Source organism: Pelophylax lessonae (assembly GCF_965119305.1).
Source record: "Pelophylax lessonae genome assembly, chromosome: 6".
NCBI classification, from domain to species: Eukaryota; Metazoa; Chordata; class Amphibia; order Anura; family Ranidae; genus Pelophylax; species Pelophylax lessonae.
The window spans coordinates 192,955,034-192,972,482 of NC_138773.1; the positions used below are offsets into that span (position 1 = coordinate 192,955,034).

The 17,449-nt window shown below is 40.3% G+C and overlaps 1 protein-coding gene across 4 annotated transcripts in view; it reads left to right on the forward strand.

The window, feature by feature from the left end:
- Nucleotides 1-17,449, forward strand: part of NBEAL1 (neurobeachin like 1) — a 312,113-nt gene that overhangs the window by 217,991 nt on the left and 76,673 nt on the right. For all 4 annotated transcript variants that reach the window (XM_082260720.1, XM_082260721.1, XM_082260722.1 and 1 more), the window contains 6 exons: nucleotides 6,789-6,948; nucleotides 12,921-13,023; nucleotides 13,563-13,710; nucleotides 13,806-13,964; nucleotides 14,685-14,844; nucleotides 16,665-16,753. In XM_082260720.1, coding sequence (XP_082116846.1) covers nucleotides 6,789-6,948; nucleotides 12,921-13,023; nucleotides 13,563-13,710; nucleotides 13,806-13,964; nucleotides 14,685-14,844; nucleotides 16,665-16,753 — 819 coding nt within the window. The remainder of the gene's footprint in view (nucleotides 1-6,788; nucleotides 6,949-12,920; nucleotides 13,024-13,562; nucleotides 13,711-13,805; nucleotides 13,965-14,684; nucleotides 14,845-16,664; nucleotides 16,754-17,449) is intronic.

Consider the following 17,449-nt stretch of genomic DNA (forward strand, 5'->3'; position numbering starts at 1 on the left):
AAGGGGAAAGTTCCCCCTGTGCCTGTGAAGGCGCACTCTACCAGATCTCTGAGTACGTCTTGGGCCTGTCGTCATGGGGCCTCTGTGGCCCAGGTGTGTAAGGCGGCGACTTGGTCGACCGTGCACACTTTCACGAAATTCTACAAAGTAGATGTTCAGGCATCGGCGAATGCTTCCTTTGGCCGCAAGGTTCTTAGTGCGGCAGTTCCCTAGAGTCCTTGTTGCGGGCTCCTTGGCTGTTTGGGATTCTTTGTTTTTCCCTGGGTTCTTGCTCCTGTTGAGCAAGTGTTTTTTTCTCATGCCCGACTGGTTTCCTTCCTTTGGTAAGGTTCCTTTCTCTGATGGGAGACGGCGTTGCCTTAGGCGCGGCTGTTTTTTTTTCCCACCCCTCATGTTTGCACTGCTTTGGGACATCCCCATTGTGATGAATATGGAGGGGCGGCGACTGTCGGAGGACGTAAGAGAAAACAGAATTTTTGTAAAATCTTACCTGTAAAATTCCTTTCTCTGAGTCCTCCGACAGTCGCCGCCCCCGCCCCTCTTTTGGGATTGTTGGTTATATACTCTACTGCTATTCCACTGAAACTGAGTTGGATACAGGAAGTGGAGGGTTATGAGCTGAGGGGACCACCCCCTGGGGGTGGGATATGTTAAAAGCCTTTGTACTAACATATTCTGTTGCCTAGCTACTCCTACGGAGCAAAGGTCATAACCCCATTGTGATGAATATGGAGGGGCGGCGACTGTCGGAGGACTCAGAGAAAGGAATTTTACAGATAAGATTTTACAAAAATTCCGTTATTCCCTTGTGTAAATCCACTTTCATTTATACTTGCATTCTGCTTCATGTTCTCTCATATAATTGTACTTAGAGCACTAGTCCTGTTTCCCACTGTGGTCCTGCAATACCTTCTTCTATCAGCTACACTGCATTGTATGTAAGAATTAAATTTTTAGTACTCAAAACCTGAGATTTTTCTGAGATCTCATTAGTTGAGTTGAATTAAAAAAGGGAAGATTCACCATCCTTTCAGGAACATTTAGAGATGTTAATTGTGCCTATACAGCGCCCTGAGCAAAAGTGTTCGGGACTTGTGGAAAAATACTGTAGCATGAACATGCCTTCAAGAATAATGATATGAATAGTTTTATTTATCAATCAACAACCTACAAAGTGCATGAACAGAAAGCAAATCTATATCAAATCAGTATTTGGTGCATCCACCATTTGTCTTTAAAACCACATTCATTTTTATAGGTTTACATGCACAATTTTTTTTTTTTTTTTAAGGAAATCGACAGGTAAGTAGCTGTATCCATCTGGTAGAAACTTCTGTGGATTTAGGCTGGCCATATATTATACTATTTTCCTATTCAATTGACTTTAGATTTACCTTCAACTATGTAGTGTAAGAGCCTGTCTGATTGCATACAAATTGAAAGTTTAGGTTTGACCCTAAATATTAAATGGTTTTGGTAAGTCTAAAGGGAAATCATATATGAAAATTGGATAATGACTCCCCATGTTATCCCAGACATACCCAAAGATGTTGAGATCAGGGCTCTGTGGAAGCCAACGTATCTCCTCCAGTACTTTTTGTTCTTCTTTTTGCTGAAGATGGTACTTTAAGACTTTGGCTGTATGTTTAGGGGTTATTGTCCTGCTGCAGAATGAATTTGGGACTCATCAGACACCTTACTGATGGATTATGGATAAGGATCTGACTGCACTTTTCAGCATTGTGGAGACCAATAATTCTGATCGGATTCCCCACTCCATGTGAAAAATCATAGCCCAAAACTTGCAAAAAATTAATCTTTATATTGCCCTGTTTCTTTGAAAAACAAGCTGTTTTCAGTTACACATTTCCTAAATTTGGACATCAGCCTGGAGCACCTGCTGGCATTTTTCTAAGCACAGGTTCTTTACCTTTCTACATAGCCACATTGCTTGGCATTGTTTCCATATAAAAGATGTGGCTCTTTGATGCTCTGAGCAGACTTCCCCAGACTGTAGATGACTGTATCTGGGTCCCACTAGTCTCTGCCAGGTCTATGTTAATGGTGCCACAGGACATCTTCTAGTTGTGAATGGAAGTCAATATGATATGTCTCTCATCTGCCTCACTATGTTTGACTGACCACTTTTCTTTTTTTTTAAATCCGAAACCAAGTTTATTAAGAAAAACCAACATTACAGAATACACACAATACACTTCATTCCCAATAAGAGGCACAAGCACAAACTTCCAAAATGGTCATTGACTGACCACTTTTCAGTTCTTGATTTTGCAATGTTAACACAAAGACCATCCTGTGTCTCTTTACTGTGCACAATCTTGCCATTGTGTAAGATTTTTTTTTTTTTTTACATTGCATTTTCTTCAGTGATCTCAGCTTGTTAGTAGAGCACAGCTTTTCTTTACACAGATTTGTTAGGGCTCATTCACACCAGCAGCCCTGGGCACTGCAAGAACAGGGCAATTTCCAAGTCAAAAACAAATAAAAAAATGGGTTAAAGCGGTATTAAACACAAAAGCAAACATTTATTAAATTGCAGCTTACCAATTCTTAGATGTGATGGCTTCATTCGTTTTCATTTTTAGGCTTTCTTACTTCCTCATGAAGACAATTGCCCCCGGAACATACAGCATGTCACAAAAGTGAGTACACCCCATTTTTGTAAATATTTTATTATATCTTTTCATGTGACAACACTGAAGAAATGACACTTTGCTACAATCTAAAGTAGTGAGTGTACAGCTTGTATAATTTGCTGTCCCTTCAAAAAAACTCAACACAGCCATTAATGTCTAAACCGCTGGCAACAAAAGTGAGTACACCCCTAAGTAAAAATGTCCAAATTGGGCCCTTTTTTTGCCAGCGGTTTAGACATTATTGGCTGTGTGTTGAGTTATTTTGAGGGGACAGCAAATTTACACTGTTATACAAGCTGTACACTCACTACTTTACTTTGTAGCAAAGTGTAATTTCTTTAGTGTTGTCACATGAAGGTCCCGTTCACATAGGGGCGACGCTACTTTGCACCGCAACCTCCGAGCGAGCAGCGCGCCGTGACCTCGGAGCAGCCGCCACGGACTTCATAACATTGAAGTCTATGGCGGTCGCCTCCTGGTCGCCCCAAAGAAGCTCCGGACCCTTTTTCTAGGTCGGAGCGACTTGTGTCGCTCCTATTAGAACGGGTCCGCAGCTTCCCTATGGGAGGCGACCTGCGGCGACCTGTGAGGCGACCAGGTCGCCTCACAGGTCGCCCTAGTGTGAACCGGGACGAAAAGATATAATATATTTACAAAAATGCGAGGGATGTACAAACTTTTGTGAGATACTATATCTCCCCATTGGAAGACATCCCCTCATCTCTTGTTCTGGGGACAACTTAAACATTTTGGATATCTCCTTCTTTTTTCTTCAGCAATGGTCACCATTTACAGGGACAAATCTCCCCAATGAGGACATACTGCAATAAAAACTGAATTGTTAACCCTTCCCCACTCTATTAAAAAAAAAAAGTTTTGCCTAGATATACACTTTAACCAGTTGCCGTACCTATACTACGGCAGGTGGGCTCTGTCCTGCAAAACAACATACCTGTTCGTCAATTCGTTGGACAACTAGTAGGGGGGGGGCGCATGCTCTGCTGGAGGCATATGTCGATTGGCCACAGGGGGAGCCATTCACCCGGATGCTTCCCATGGAGACAGAACGGCAGTCTGCCGATGTAAACAGATCTTTTTAGGAACATAGATCTCTGTGTTCATTCAGCAAGCCCATCCCCCACACAGAAAGCACCCCCTAGGGACACATTTAACCCTTTGATCGCCCCTGGTGTTAACCCCTTCCCTTCCAGTGTCATTAATACAGTAACAGTGCATATTTTTAGCACTGATTACTGTAGTAATGTCACTGGTCCCCCCAAAAGTGTCAAAAATGTCAGTTAGGTGTCCGATCCGTCCGCCGCAATGTCACAGTCCCGCTTAAAATCGCTGATCGTCGCCATTACTAGTAAAAAGAAAATAAAAATGACAAATCTTTCCCCTAGTTTGTAGACGTGATAACTTTTGGGCAAACCAATCAATATACACTTATTGTGATTTTTTTTTTTTTTACCAAAAATATGTAGCAGAATACATATTGGCCTAAAATTATAACATTGGATTTAATTTTTTTTTTTTTATTGGAAATGTTATATAGCAGAAAGTAAAAAATATATATTTTTTTTTTTTTTCAGAATTGTCTCTTTTTTTGTTTATAGTGTAAAAAATAAAAATAGCAGAGGTGAATAAATACCACCAAAAGAAAGCTCTATTTGTGGGAAAAAAAGGACATGAATTTTATTTGGGTACAGCATCGCACAACCTTGCAATTGTCAGTTAAAATAATGCAGTGCAGTATAGCAAAAAATGGCCTGGTCATTAAGAGGGTAAACAATGTCGAACTGTAAAAAATCAGCACAAGTAACAGTTGAGTAGGGATAAAATCCTGAAAGAACCTGAAGAAAAGATCTGGAGAAGAAAATCCCCTGAAGGAAAACTAAGGCTGCAACCACTAATAAAGCGTCCACTGCATAAATAAATCAACAAACATAATACAACAACAGTGCTGCTCTAAAGTGAATCTAGTACATACAGTATAAAATAGATAAGGTGTGAAAAAATTAAAAAATACCACAACAATACTGCGCCAAAGTGAATCTAGTGCATACAATAAAAATCACTAATAAAAATAGATGACGTCTAAATAAAATGAATACATATACTTATGCTAATAATTATAAGGTGCAAATACCATAAAAATCAATGAAAATACATTGCGATAAAACATGCTTTTAAAAGGTCCATAAAGTGCAAAAAAGTGCTGAGGTGAAAAATGACTTTCAGTGCTGAATGAATAAGGTGCTGGTGCTCTCCTCCTCCTGAAGAAATGACCGCTCACCTCCCACTCCGACCCCTGTATTATCAGTGGGTCAGAGCTAGCAGTTCCCCTCAGGGGATATAAGCAATTTGATCTCGGAAACCAGGGGATTTCAGGACCCGACCAATCCTCCTGCTCACCCAAGGTTCTCGGTGTAAATGTGAAAAAAAGAATGGGAAAATATAGTGCTTTCTGTTTAAAAGTTTAATGGCCATTGAAAATGATGTAAAACTTACAAAGAAGGCACATCAGCTGTGCGAGCTGGGCAGCAAACACATTGCAGGCTAGGTGTCCGTCAGATGCATCGGAAGTAAGGCTCCGCCCCCCTATACGCGTTACGTCATACGCTTGACCTCTTCAGTAGAGGTGGAGTCAGCCTCATCCTACCATTGTAAAAATAGACCTCGGTAGCTGTCAATAACTCAGCCCACACCTGCACCTTTCATAACTAAGATGAGCTCATCAGACTCCCGGAAGCAATGTGAACAGGAAGAGTCAAAGACAGCTCTGAGAATAATGGGGACACAAAAATGGGACACCAACTAGAAAATAAAAATAAAAACTTGGCAAAAACCAGAGCTTCTGACATCCTAAAATCTATCTTACACCTGCCTTTACAATCATTACATAATCTAAAGGACATCATTTAATAATATACCTAATAATAATAAAATCATTAAACATGATGAAAAAATATGTATTGAAAAATATAAATAAATATATATAAAATCCAAAAAATCTAAGTATGTAAAAAAAAAAAAAATTATTTAATTTTTTCACACGTTCTCTATTTTTTACTGTATGCACTAGATTAATTTTGGCACAGCTCTATTGTTGTATTATTTTTGTTGATTAGGGAGTAAAACCTTCCGGTCCAGAAGGGGTTAATGAATGTATTTTAACCTACATGTTATCTTGTTGATCATTAGCACCTGTTTGGTATAAATGCTTATGCGTGCATTTGACTACCGGTATATGGCTGCACATTTCTTCCCAGTGTGCAAAATTGATTGGCACAATTGATTAAAGGCAAAGAGTGGACACACCAAAAAATTATTTGATTTAGGTTTTTGTTTTTGATGCATTTTGTAAGTTATTTGAAAAATAAAATCTTTTAAGTTTTGTAAGCATCCTCGCTTTACAGCACTTTTTCAAAAATGCGAGAAACTTTTGCACAGTATTTCACCTTTTGTCTTGAATTCCTCCAAGAAATAGCAATGTACTTTCTGGCATGTAGGCATTGGCACTCCTGGGCCTACAGCCTCGTAGCTTTGTATCTACAGTATGGGATTTTAATGTTGAAAATTGTTTGCATAAGGGAATCATGGAGGATGCTACATTACCCATTTTACAAAATGCTAGAAAGAGGCTACGGTGATGACGCTTGTGCTTCAATATTTAAGTTACTGATCTAAAAAAAAGTATAAGGACTTTTTATTTCCTAAACTGCATACTGTATATGTTCCTGTATCAAGGACTTAGAGTGGAACTAAGGGCATATGGATTCCAAGAAGTAAATGCTACATGAATCATCTGCCCTTACTTAAGATGGCCACTGCCAGAAATGCTAGAGTGTGATTTCTCAGCAAAAATAAGTATGAATATATGGATGGATGGATGAGTTTGCTTTGAATATTAAAAATTAATTAAATAATATTTTTGGTTTGTGGTGCTCGGATGCAGTGCAGTTCCATTTAAAAAAGAATTGAAGATTGAACAGCCAGACCAGTATTGTTTATAAAAGGATATCAGCAATGGTAGACCAATATTTGTCTCATCTGTGTGACAGGTTTACTTTAAAAGTGCGAATTTCCTTTTCTTTAATATGGTTAGGTTATCCTCTTGTGTCTTTTCAGGTACCAGGGCACTTAATGGATGTGAATGTGCTGATGTCAGTCCAGTTACTAATAGAGCAAGTATCCGTAGAAAACAATACCCCCCTGCTACAGCAGATGTACCAATATCTTCTTTTTGACTTCCGGATTTGGAATCGTGGAGATTTTCCCTTTCGAATAGGTGAGTTTCAAATATAGTCACGTGTTAAAGTCCAATATCATGCAATGACCTCTCGTTTACAGTACAGACTGGCTGTTTTAGTTTTGGCTAGAATGAGGATGAAATAAAATCTCTTTCAGGTTTTTAGTTGTCTGACACCATTGGGGAGACCTCACTTTCTGTCCTTCTGACGCTGTACAAGAAATGGCGGAGGTCGTGTCACCGTAACTTGTAACAATGCAACCATTGTCCGAAGTTCTAACAAACGAAATCTTTGTTTTTGTCTATGTCTTTCTCCCTATTGAAGAAGTTTTCTGTTACTTTAATTTCTGACAGGATAGGAACACAAATAAAGGTGGCACAGATGCTAACCTTCCCTGCTATACCCAAACTTAAACAAACATTTTGGGCCAAAGTTGGACTTTTAACTATTTATTTTTCTTAAAATGTAAGTCCCGGTAAAACCTTTTCTTTTTTTTTTTATTTCAAGCGGCTTTTTAGTATTTTTTTTTCCATCTTTCCATCTATTAGATCCTCTGCCCTTTTTGTTTTACCTTGGGTAGTAAAACCTTTTTTTTCTGCCAGTAAATACCTTATACAGCCAAATTCCTCTTTCTTGTCTGGTCTAATGACATAATGTACAGCCCTCTCTCAGTCTCGTGAGAGTTTGCCAACAAGGGAGGGAAGGATTAGTCATAGGAATGCCAATGAGAGCTGGAGGGGGCTAGATGGGCGCTCTCACTCTCATACTGGTCACTGGAAGGTCAACATGGCACCTCATGGTAAAGAACTCTCTGAGGATCTGAGAAAAAGAATTGTTGCTCTACGTAGAGATGGCCTAGGCTACAAAAAGTTTGCCAAGACCCTTAAACTGAGCAGCAGCATGGTGGCCAAGACCATACAGCGGTTTAACAGGACAGGTTCCACTCCGAACAGGCCTCGCCATGGTCAACCAAAGAAGTTGTGTGCACATGCTCAGCGTCATATGCAGAGGTTGTCTTTGGTTAGTAGACGTGTGAGTGCTGCCAGCATTGCTCCCTACCTCCTCAACCTCTGCAGCAATGCTGGCAGCACTCATACGTCTATTTCCCAAAGACAACCTCCGGATATGACGCTGAGCATGTGCACTCAACTTCTTTGGTTGACCATGGCGAGGCCTGTTCTGAGTGGAACCTGTCCTGTTAAACCACTGTATGGTCTTGGCCACCGTGCTGCAGCTCAGTTTCAGAGTCTTGGCAATCTTCTTATAGCCTAGGCCATCTTTATGTAGAGCAACAATTCTTTTTTTTTCCAGATCCTCAGAGAGTTCTTTGCCATGAGGTGCCATGTTGAACTTCCAGTAACCAGTATGAGAGAGTGAGAGCAATGACACCAAATTTAACACACCTGAGACCTTGTAACACCAACGAGTCACATGACACCGGGGAGGGAAAAGGGCTAATTGAGCCTAATTTGGACATTTTGACTTAGGGATGTACTCACTTTTGTTGCCAGCAGTTTAAACTTTAATGGCTGTGTGTTGAGTTTTTTTGAGGGGACAGCACATTTACACTATTATACAAACTGTATACTCACTACTTTACATTGTAGCAAAGTGTCATTTCTTCAGTGTTGTTACATGAGAAGGAGGTGTGTTTGGGGTCATTATCATGTAGGACGCCTGCCCTGCTGCCCAGTCTCTGAAGGGAGGGGATCATGCTCTGCTTCAGTGTGTCACAGTACATGTTGGCATTCATGGTTCCCTCAAAGAACTGTAGCTCCCCAGTGCCGGCAGCACTCATGCAGCCCCAGACCATGACACCCCCACCACCATGCTTGACTGTAGACAAGACACACTTGTCTTTGTACTCCTCACCTTGTTGCCACCACACACTCTTGACACCATCTGAACCAAATATGCTTATCTTGGTCTCATCAGACCACAGGACATGGTTCCAGTAATCCATGTCCCTAGTCTGCTTGTCTTCAGCAAACTGTTTGTGGACTTTCTTGTGCATCATCTTTAGAAGAGGCTTCCTTCTGAGACGACAGCCATGCAGACCAATTTGATGCAGTGTTCGGTGTATGGTCTGAGCACTGACAGGCTGACCCCCCACCCCTTCAACCTCTGCAGCAATGCTGGCAGCGCTCATACGTCTACAGGGAGTGCAGAATTATTAGGCAAATGAGTATTTTGACCACATCATCCTCTTTATGCATGTTGTCTTACTCCAAGCTGTATAGGCTCGAAAGCCTACTACCAATTAAGCATATTAGGTGATGTGCATCTCTGTAATGAGAAGGGGTGTGGTCTAATGACATCAACACCCTATATCAGGTGTGCATAATTATTAGGCAACTTCCTTTCCTTGGGCAAAATGGGTCAAAATAAGGACTTGACAGGCTCAGAAAAGTCAAAAATAGTGAGATATCTTGCAGAGGGATGCAGCACTCTTAAAATTGCAAAGCTTCTGAAGCGTGATTATCGAACAATCAAGCATTTGATTCAAAATAGTCAACAGGGTCGAAAGAAGCGTGTGGAAAAACCAAGGCGCAAAATAACAGCCCATGAACTGAGAAAAGTCAAGCGTGCAGCTGCCAGGATGCCACTTGCCACCAGTTTGGCCATAGTTCAGAGCTGCAACATCACTGGAGTGCCCAAAAGCACAAGGTGTGCAATACTCAGAGACATGGCCAAGGTAAGAAAGGCTGAAAGACGACCACCACTGAACAAGACACACAAGCTGAAACGTAAAGACTGGGCCAAGAAATGTCTCAAGACTGATTTTTCAAAGGTTTTATGGACTGATGAAATGAGAGTGAGTCTTGATGGGCCAGATGGATGGGCCCGTGGCTGGATTGGTAAAGGGCAGAGAGCTCCAGTCCGACTCAGACGCCAGCAAGGTGGAGGTGGAGTACTGGTTTGGGCTGGTATCATCAAAGATGAGCTTGTGGGGCCTTTTTCGGGTTGAGGATGGAGTCAAGCTCAACTCCCAGTCCTACTGCCAGTTTCTGGAAGACACCTTCTTCAAGCAGTGGTACAGGAAGAAGTCTGCATCCTTCAAGAAAAACATGATTTTCATGCAGGACAATGCTCCATCACACGCGTCCAAGTACTCCACAGCGTGGCTGGCAAGAAAGGGTATAAAAGAAGAAAAGCTAATGACATGGCCTCATTGTTCACCTGATCTGAACCCCATTGAGAACCTGTGGTCCATCATCAAATGTGAGATTTACAAGGAGGGAAAACAGTACACCTCTCTGAACAGTGTCTGGGAGGCTGTGGTTGCTGCTGCATGCAATGTTGATGGTAAACAGATCAAAACACTGACAGAATCCATGGATGGCAGGCTTTTGAGTGTCCTTGCAAAGAAAGGTGGCTATATTGGTCACTGATTTGTTTTTGTTTTGTTTTTGAATGTCAGAAATGTATATTTGTGAATGTTGAGATGTTATATTGGTTTCACTGGTAAAAATAAATAATTGAAATGGGTATACTGTATCTTTGATTTTTGTTAAGTTGCCTAATAATTATGCACAGTAATAGTCACCTGCACACACTGATATCCCCCTAAAATAGCTAAAACTAAAAACAAACTAAAAACTACTTCCAAAAATAGTCAGCTTTGATATTAATGAGTTTTTTGGGTTCATTGAGAACATGGTTGTTGTTCAGTAATAAAATTAATCCTCAAAAATACTAATTTGCCTAATAATTCTGCACTCCCTGTATTTCCCAAAGCCAACCTCTGGATATGATGCTGAGCACGTGCACTCAACATCTTTGGTCGACCATAGCGAGGCCTGTTCTGAGTGGAACCTGTCCTGTTAAACCAATGTATGGTCTTGGCCACCATGCTACAGCTTAGTTTCAGGGTCTTGGCAATGTTCTTATAGCCTAGGCCATCTTTATTTAGAGCAGCAATTCTTTTTTCAGATCATCTGAGAGTTCTTTGCCACCCCTCACCCCTTCAACTTCTGCAGCAAAGCTGGCAGCACTTATACGTCTATTTCCCAAAGACAACCTCTGGATATGACCCTGAGCACATGCACAGCTGTATGGTCTTGGCCACCGTGCTGCAGCTCACTTTTAGGGTCTTGGCAATCTTCTTATAGCCTAGACCATCTTTATGTAGAAGAAAAAAACACTCAAACGTAACCACTGCCTGCAGCTGGTTAACAGGTGAACCTATGCACTTAGGAATAACTGAACAATCTGCTGCTACTTTAATAGAATAAACAGTAAAAGGATAAATAAATACTTCTGCCCAATGGAGCAGTAATATAAGGATATCAGTAGCGCATAGATAGCAATAACTCTATTTGCATCTCAAATACTGTGAAAAAAAGGGGGGACAATACACAATCATATCACAACCACAGGTAGTATAGGTACTGAATACACATAATATGATCTGTTTAAAAGTCCATCCCAATTGCATATGCAGTAAAGGCTCCAACTTCTTGCATTAAACAGCAGGGAGTAAAACTGATGAGTGGTCTTATGAGGGTCACCACCACTGTTCCACCACCACTGTGTCAGATCAGAAAAAATGGCCACTCACCAGAAAACCATGCCAGTCCACTTGCATAGATCAGGCTCACCCAGCTTAACGATTAGACCACAAGAACATAGGATCTCACATACAGTAGGGGTGCAGTCTCCACTGTTAAGTGTCCTCATAGAGGAGAAGAAAAGAAGCCTCCAATAGCGTAATTCAGTCTCAAAACAGTTTATTAAAAGAATCTAAAATTCAAGACTCACATGTTACATGCAGTAAATAAGCGTAAATACATGCACTCAGTGCGTCCCTTAATCCGGCAGGTAGCTCCACGCCAACCTCTCGAATGAATTCGGGGCAGCCTCCTCGCTGAGTGTAGTGAGTAAGTGGATGCCGTATAGCCATGCCTGACGCGTTTCGTCACTTCCTGACTTCTTCACCGTGGGCGTGGCTATACGGCACGGCATCTCCACTGATATACCGCCCGTCCACCCAATCCTCCAATCATGAGCGGAAACAGGTCGGCACACAGCACACGGCTTCTAGGACAACCATACTAAAGACTTGTGGCACAAATGTAAATGACCGTCAGTACGATTAACCTTACATCAATCATAATCATGCAGGACAGTTCTAAGGCATAAAATCTTTATGTAGAGCAACAATTCTTTTTTTCAGATCCTCAAAGAGTTCTTTGCCATGTTAAACTTCCAGTGACCAGTATAAGAGAGTGACAGTAATGACACCAAATTGAACACACCTGCTCCCCATTGACACCTGTGATCTTGTAACACTAACCAGTCACATGACACCAGGGAGGGAAAATTGGGTCCAATTTGGACATTTTTTCTTAGGGGTGTACTCACTTTTGTTGCCAGTGGTTTAGACATTAATGGCTGTGTGTTGAGTTATTTTGAGGGGACAGCAAATGTACACTGTTGTACAAACTGTACACTCACTACTTTACATTGTAGCAAAGTGTCATTTCTTCAGTGTTGTCACATGGAAAGGTAAAATATTTACAAAAATGTGACAGGTGAACTCACTTTTGTGAAATAGTGTGTATATATGTATATATAAATATATATATATATATATATATATATATATATATATATATATATATATAAAATGTGTGTGTGTCTGCCTGTCTGTCTGTGTAAATCCAGGAAGTGAACAGGCAGCAGCTGCCCAGAGTTCAAATGGCTGCAGCCAGACTAAGTGAACGGAAATTTCTGCAGCAAATTTGTCACGTTCAGAATCACAGTACACATAAAATAATATGCAACGTGGTTGGAGGGAAGCTTCAGAATGGCAAAAATGTTTTTATTATAAATTATGTGAGCAGACTGTAGGTCCTCTTTAATAATACGAGTTGCCTAAAAAGACCTGTATTACCACAGCCAATACTATAATGCAAAAAAATGCAGAAAAAAAACATCTTTGTGCATCATGCAAATTGTAATTTGAATAGATCATCTGTTCTGAACAATGTCCTTTCTTTCTTTGTAGGACATATACAGTACTTGTCAACCATTATAAAAGACAGCAGAAAACTCTTCCGCAAAAAGTATGGTGTTCAGTTTCTCCTAGACACAATCAGGATATACTACAGGTATGAATAATGACTAGAGCCTTGCAAAATAGTTGTGTTATTGTGATGTGGGACAACATTAAATTGCAATGCCCTCCACTAAAAAGCTGTCAAACACAGCATTTCTTCCTAATTGAATCTTAATTTAATCTTAAGATTCATTATCTTAAGAAGTTCATTCTGCACTCCTGTAACATGTTGATGTTAGCTGAAATTGGGCTTCAGCCTGCTGTCAGCTGAGGTCACTCAGCCAGTCCAGGTTCAGGAAAGATCATGACTTTGCAGTCGGGATCAACCCAATCAGCCTGGTTTGGAAGCTCGCTCAGCCTCTCAGTGAGCTTCTGGGAGATTGAGCCAGGTGCTCCTTCCCCCTTCACAGTCCGGCGCTCCGATGAGCACTGGAGAGGGACAGAGCAGAGATCCAGTGACTGACAGGCTGCATGCTGAAGCTAAGAACTGATTCTTCTTTGCCTGGATTACCAAATGTTTTAATTATCCACAGACTTGTCTAACCTGCAGGCTTTGTAACGTTTTATATTTTCTTTATCTGATACCTTCAGCAAAGAAACTTCATTGGCATCAGAAGATTTAACAACCATTAGAACATCTCTGTTTGGACTCATTAAATATTTTCTGAGCAAAGGTGGAACTCAGGAGGAGATTCAGAGTATTATTGGTTACATAGCAGCCACTAGTGATGAACAACAGGTAAGACCATGTTTCATAATTCCAATTTGGAGAAACTTTATATTCTGAAAATGTTACACAAAAGACAAATCATTCTTTGTTTTATTTTCTTTTAGCTGTATGGAATTTTAGAAATTATCTACCACCTCCTGATAACCACTCCCACGATAGAACAACTTTTCCTGATTTTGTTTGAGCCGGGGAGCGCGGACATGCTTTATGCTTTGGTGTTGAATCAGAGATACTCTGATCGCCTTAAAGAACTTGTGTTCAAGGTATGTTTGCCATTGGTTTCTGAAAAGTACATGTTTACATGAAAGAGTACAATATTTAAAAGTTGAACTTTGGCTTAAAGAGGAGCTCCAGTCTCCCCCAGGAAAAAAAAAAAAATATATATATATATATATATACTGTAGCTTCTGATATTTAATATAAGGACACTTACCTCTTTAATCGGCTTCCGGTTCAGGCGCCAGCACCTTAAGTAAAGGAAACCAGCTAGGCAGCTTTCGGCTGCGGCTGGCTGCCCACTGCAGATGCGCAAGCTGCGGTGCACTTTGTGATTGGTCCCACAGTCTTCTGGGACCTGTGACATGTCTCAGAAGACAACAGGGAAGGTGGGGGTAAGGAGAACTTCCGCTCGGATCGCCTCGGTGATAAAAGCGGAAGTGGGAGCGGTTACCTCTCAAAACCAGGTACCCGCTTCCCCAGTCCCCCAGAAACTTCCAATAATAAAAGAGGCAGGGGTGGGGAGGATGCAAAGAAGCAGAACCTTACCTTTTGGGTGACATTCCACTTTAAGCTTTTACTGAATAGAACAGTGAAGTGTTAGAGGTTTTCTCTCTCCTTTTTCTTTGAAAGTCTTTTTGGCCTTACATTTTTATGTCTGTATATACTATATATATATATATATTTATATATATATATATATACTGTATATATCTACAATAACTTTCAACCTATGGTGTGATTTATTCAAACCTTTATCTCTGCAGATATTAGAACAGATGCTGAACTGCAATAAGGTGTATGAAAAAAGCAAACAACGAATTCGGCTAAGAGAAGTAGGATATTCAGGGCTAGGATTGTTACTTAATGAAGCCCATGTCTCCACATTACTGATAAAAGGACTTCTTAATCAGATCCTTAGGGCAGGTAAGTTTTTCTGCTTTACTTTTATGTGTCTTTTTTTTAATTACTACATCCTAAGGGCTTGCAGTTTACAACTTGCAAGTGTACAGCAGATACAACGCACTCATTTTGAAAGGCCCATTTATTCCACTTCCCTAGAAAATGGAATGGAACATAAATGCAGCATACATGCACAACAGAAATAAAGAACATAATTTTCAACAAAAAATGTCCTAATATTACATTAAGAGACACAGTATGGTAATTCAAATACATAGGGTAATGCTGCTTCCTTCAAGAGATTGGACACTAAAAAGCAAAGCTCGTGAGAACAGCCTAGTATATCTCTTCCTTCTCGCATCCTGTTCCAGTTTTTGCTAGTTTTTTTGCTAGTGTCCTAGGAGAATAGATGTCTTCTCTCCTCTTTGAGAAGCAAATTAATTCTTTCTTTTTTTTTTTTTTTATCAAGATATATTTTTCTTACAGCAAGATTCTTAGTTGCTGCAGAGCCCTTGGGGCTCATTTTGCTATATATATATATATATATATATATATATATATATATATGTATGTATATATATATATATATGTGTATATAGTATATCAGTATATCTGAAAATGGATCAGTCCTGATGTACCGACGGCCTCTTGATCTCTTGAGGCCCAAAAACCCCAGAACAGTACAAATATCCCCCAAATTACCCCATCTTGGAAAATAGACTGTACAAGGTATTTAGCAAGAGGCATGGCAAGTTTTTTGAAGTTTTCATTTTTTTGTCACCACGATTTTTTAGAAAATAAAGACATTTTAAAAAAAATAGCTTTTTTTGTTCACAGTTTTTTTTTTTTACATATAGTCACCAGTGCAGTACAGCGACACCATAGAACTGGTGTGGCGGTGATTGGGGACACGGATTGGTGAAAGTATGTATCTAAAAAAAAAATAATATATTTTTTTCAATTTTTGTTCTTTTTTTATTACTTTTTTATTTTTTTTACGATTTTTTTTTTTTTAACACACTGTAGCCAGAGCAATACTGTGTTACAATAGTAACATTGTACTACTCTGTGGAAGTGGTCAGGATTTTTTTTTCTTTACGCATGGTCATTGCTTATACCAGTGAATTTCACTTTTATCAGCAACCATTTTTACTAAATGAAATTGATTCATTCAGTGTGTATTGTACAGACGGTACAGATGGTTTGTAATTGGCCCGGTCTGTACCATGTGATCACTTTGACCAATCACAGCAAGCAACACAATTGTACACAATGAATGGCATGAATGGAAGCCATCCATTGTTTACAATTGTCATGTGATCATCTGTGATTGGTCAAGGTGATCACATGGTACTGGCAGCGGCCCGTTATAGTGATTTGTCATCGGCTGTGTCTGATGGACACAGCCAGTGACAGATCACGCCGCATCATGGCCTGTGGGGTGCACGCAAGCCGCATTTCGGGAGGATGTCCTATGACGTTGACCTGGAATGATGAAGATCCTGCCCAGCCATCATTTGCCAATAGGCTGGGCGGGAAGTGGGTAAAAGTCAAGTTAAATCTTTAAGACAAGTATTTTTTTTTTATCTCAGTGATGTAAATAAAATGTTACCCAGTGCAGAAATGTAATCTAGCCTATTGTAGGTTTTGAGGTCATTGTTCAGGAGCATAGAATAAGCATTGTGTTGAATTGCTGCGTTTCATTGCATTTGGCATGTTACAGGCTCTTTGCTCTTTAATCGAGGTTTGCGTGTAACACCTGTATGTGTTTTTCATTTTTCATGCAGACGTAAAAACTATGGCTTCAGTAATTTGCTATTTTTTTTTTTTCCCCTGATTTACAGACCCAGTTGTAAACTATAAAGATCTGTTAGCAGTTGTGCATATGTCCCACAAATCTGACCTATCTGTACGTGTGGCCATCTGTAGAAAGGTAAGTAAAAAGGTTTATTTAAACAAAAATAATTTCATGACTACACACATCTGTAAGACTAAACCGTAAAATAAAAATGTAATACATTGAAGCTTATCAGTCCTTAGATGTGGCGGCTGCATTCGTTTTTGTTTTTTAGCAAGTACAGAAAATTTCTGTTGATCCTTCCAGTCATTTCTTGTGAGGTGAATTGGAAAAAAAACAATGTTATATACACTAAATTACCAAAAGTATTGGGACACCTGCCTTTACACGCGCATGAACTTTAATGGCATCCCAGTCTTAGTCCATAGGGTTCAATATTGAGTTGGCCCACCCTTTGTAGCTATAACAGCTTCAACTCTTCTGGGAAGGCTTTCCACATGGTTTAGGATTGTGGCTATGGGAATGTTTGACCATTCTTCCAGAAGCGCATTTGTGAGGTCAGGCACTGATGTTGGAGAGAAACCCTGGCTTGCAGTCTGCGCTCTAATTCATCCCAAAGGTGTGCTATTGGGTTGAGGTCAGGATCATTTGGTGGAGTGGGGATTATGGCATGGGGTTGTTTTTCAGGGGTTGGGCTTGGCCCCTTAGTTCCGGTGAAGGGAATTCTTAAGGCATTAGCATACCAAGACATTTTGGACAATTTCATGCTCCTAACTTTGTGGGAACAGTTTGGGGATGGCCCCTTCCTGTTCCAACATGACTGCACACCAG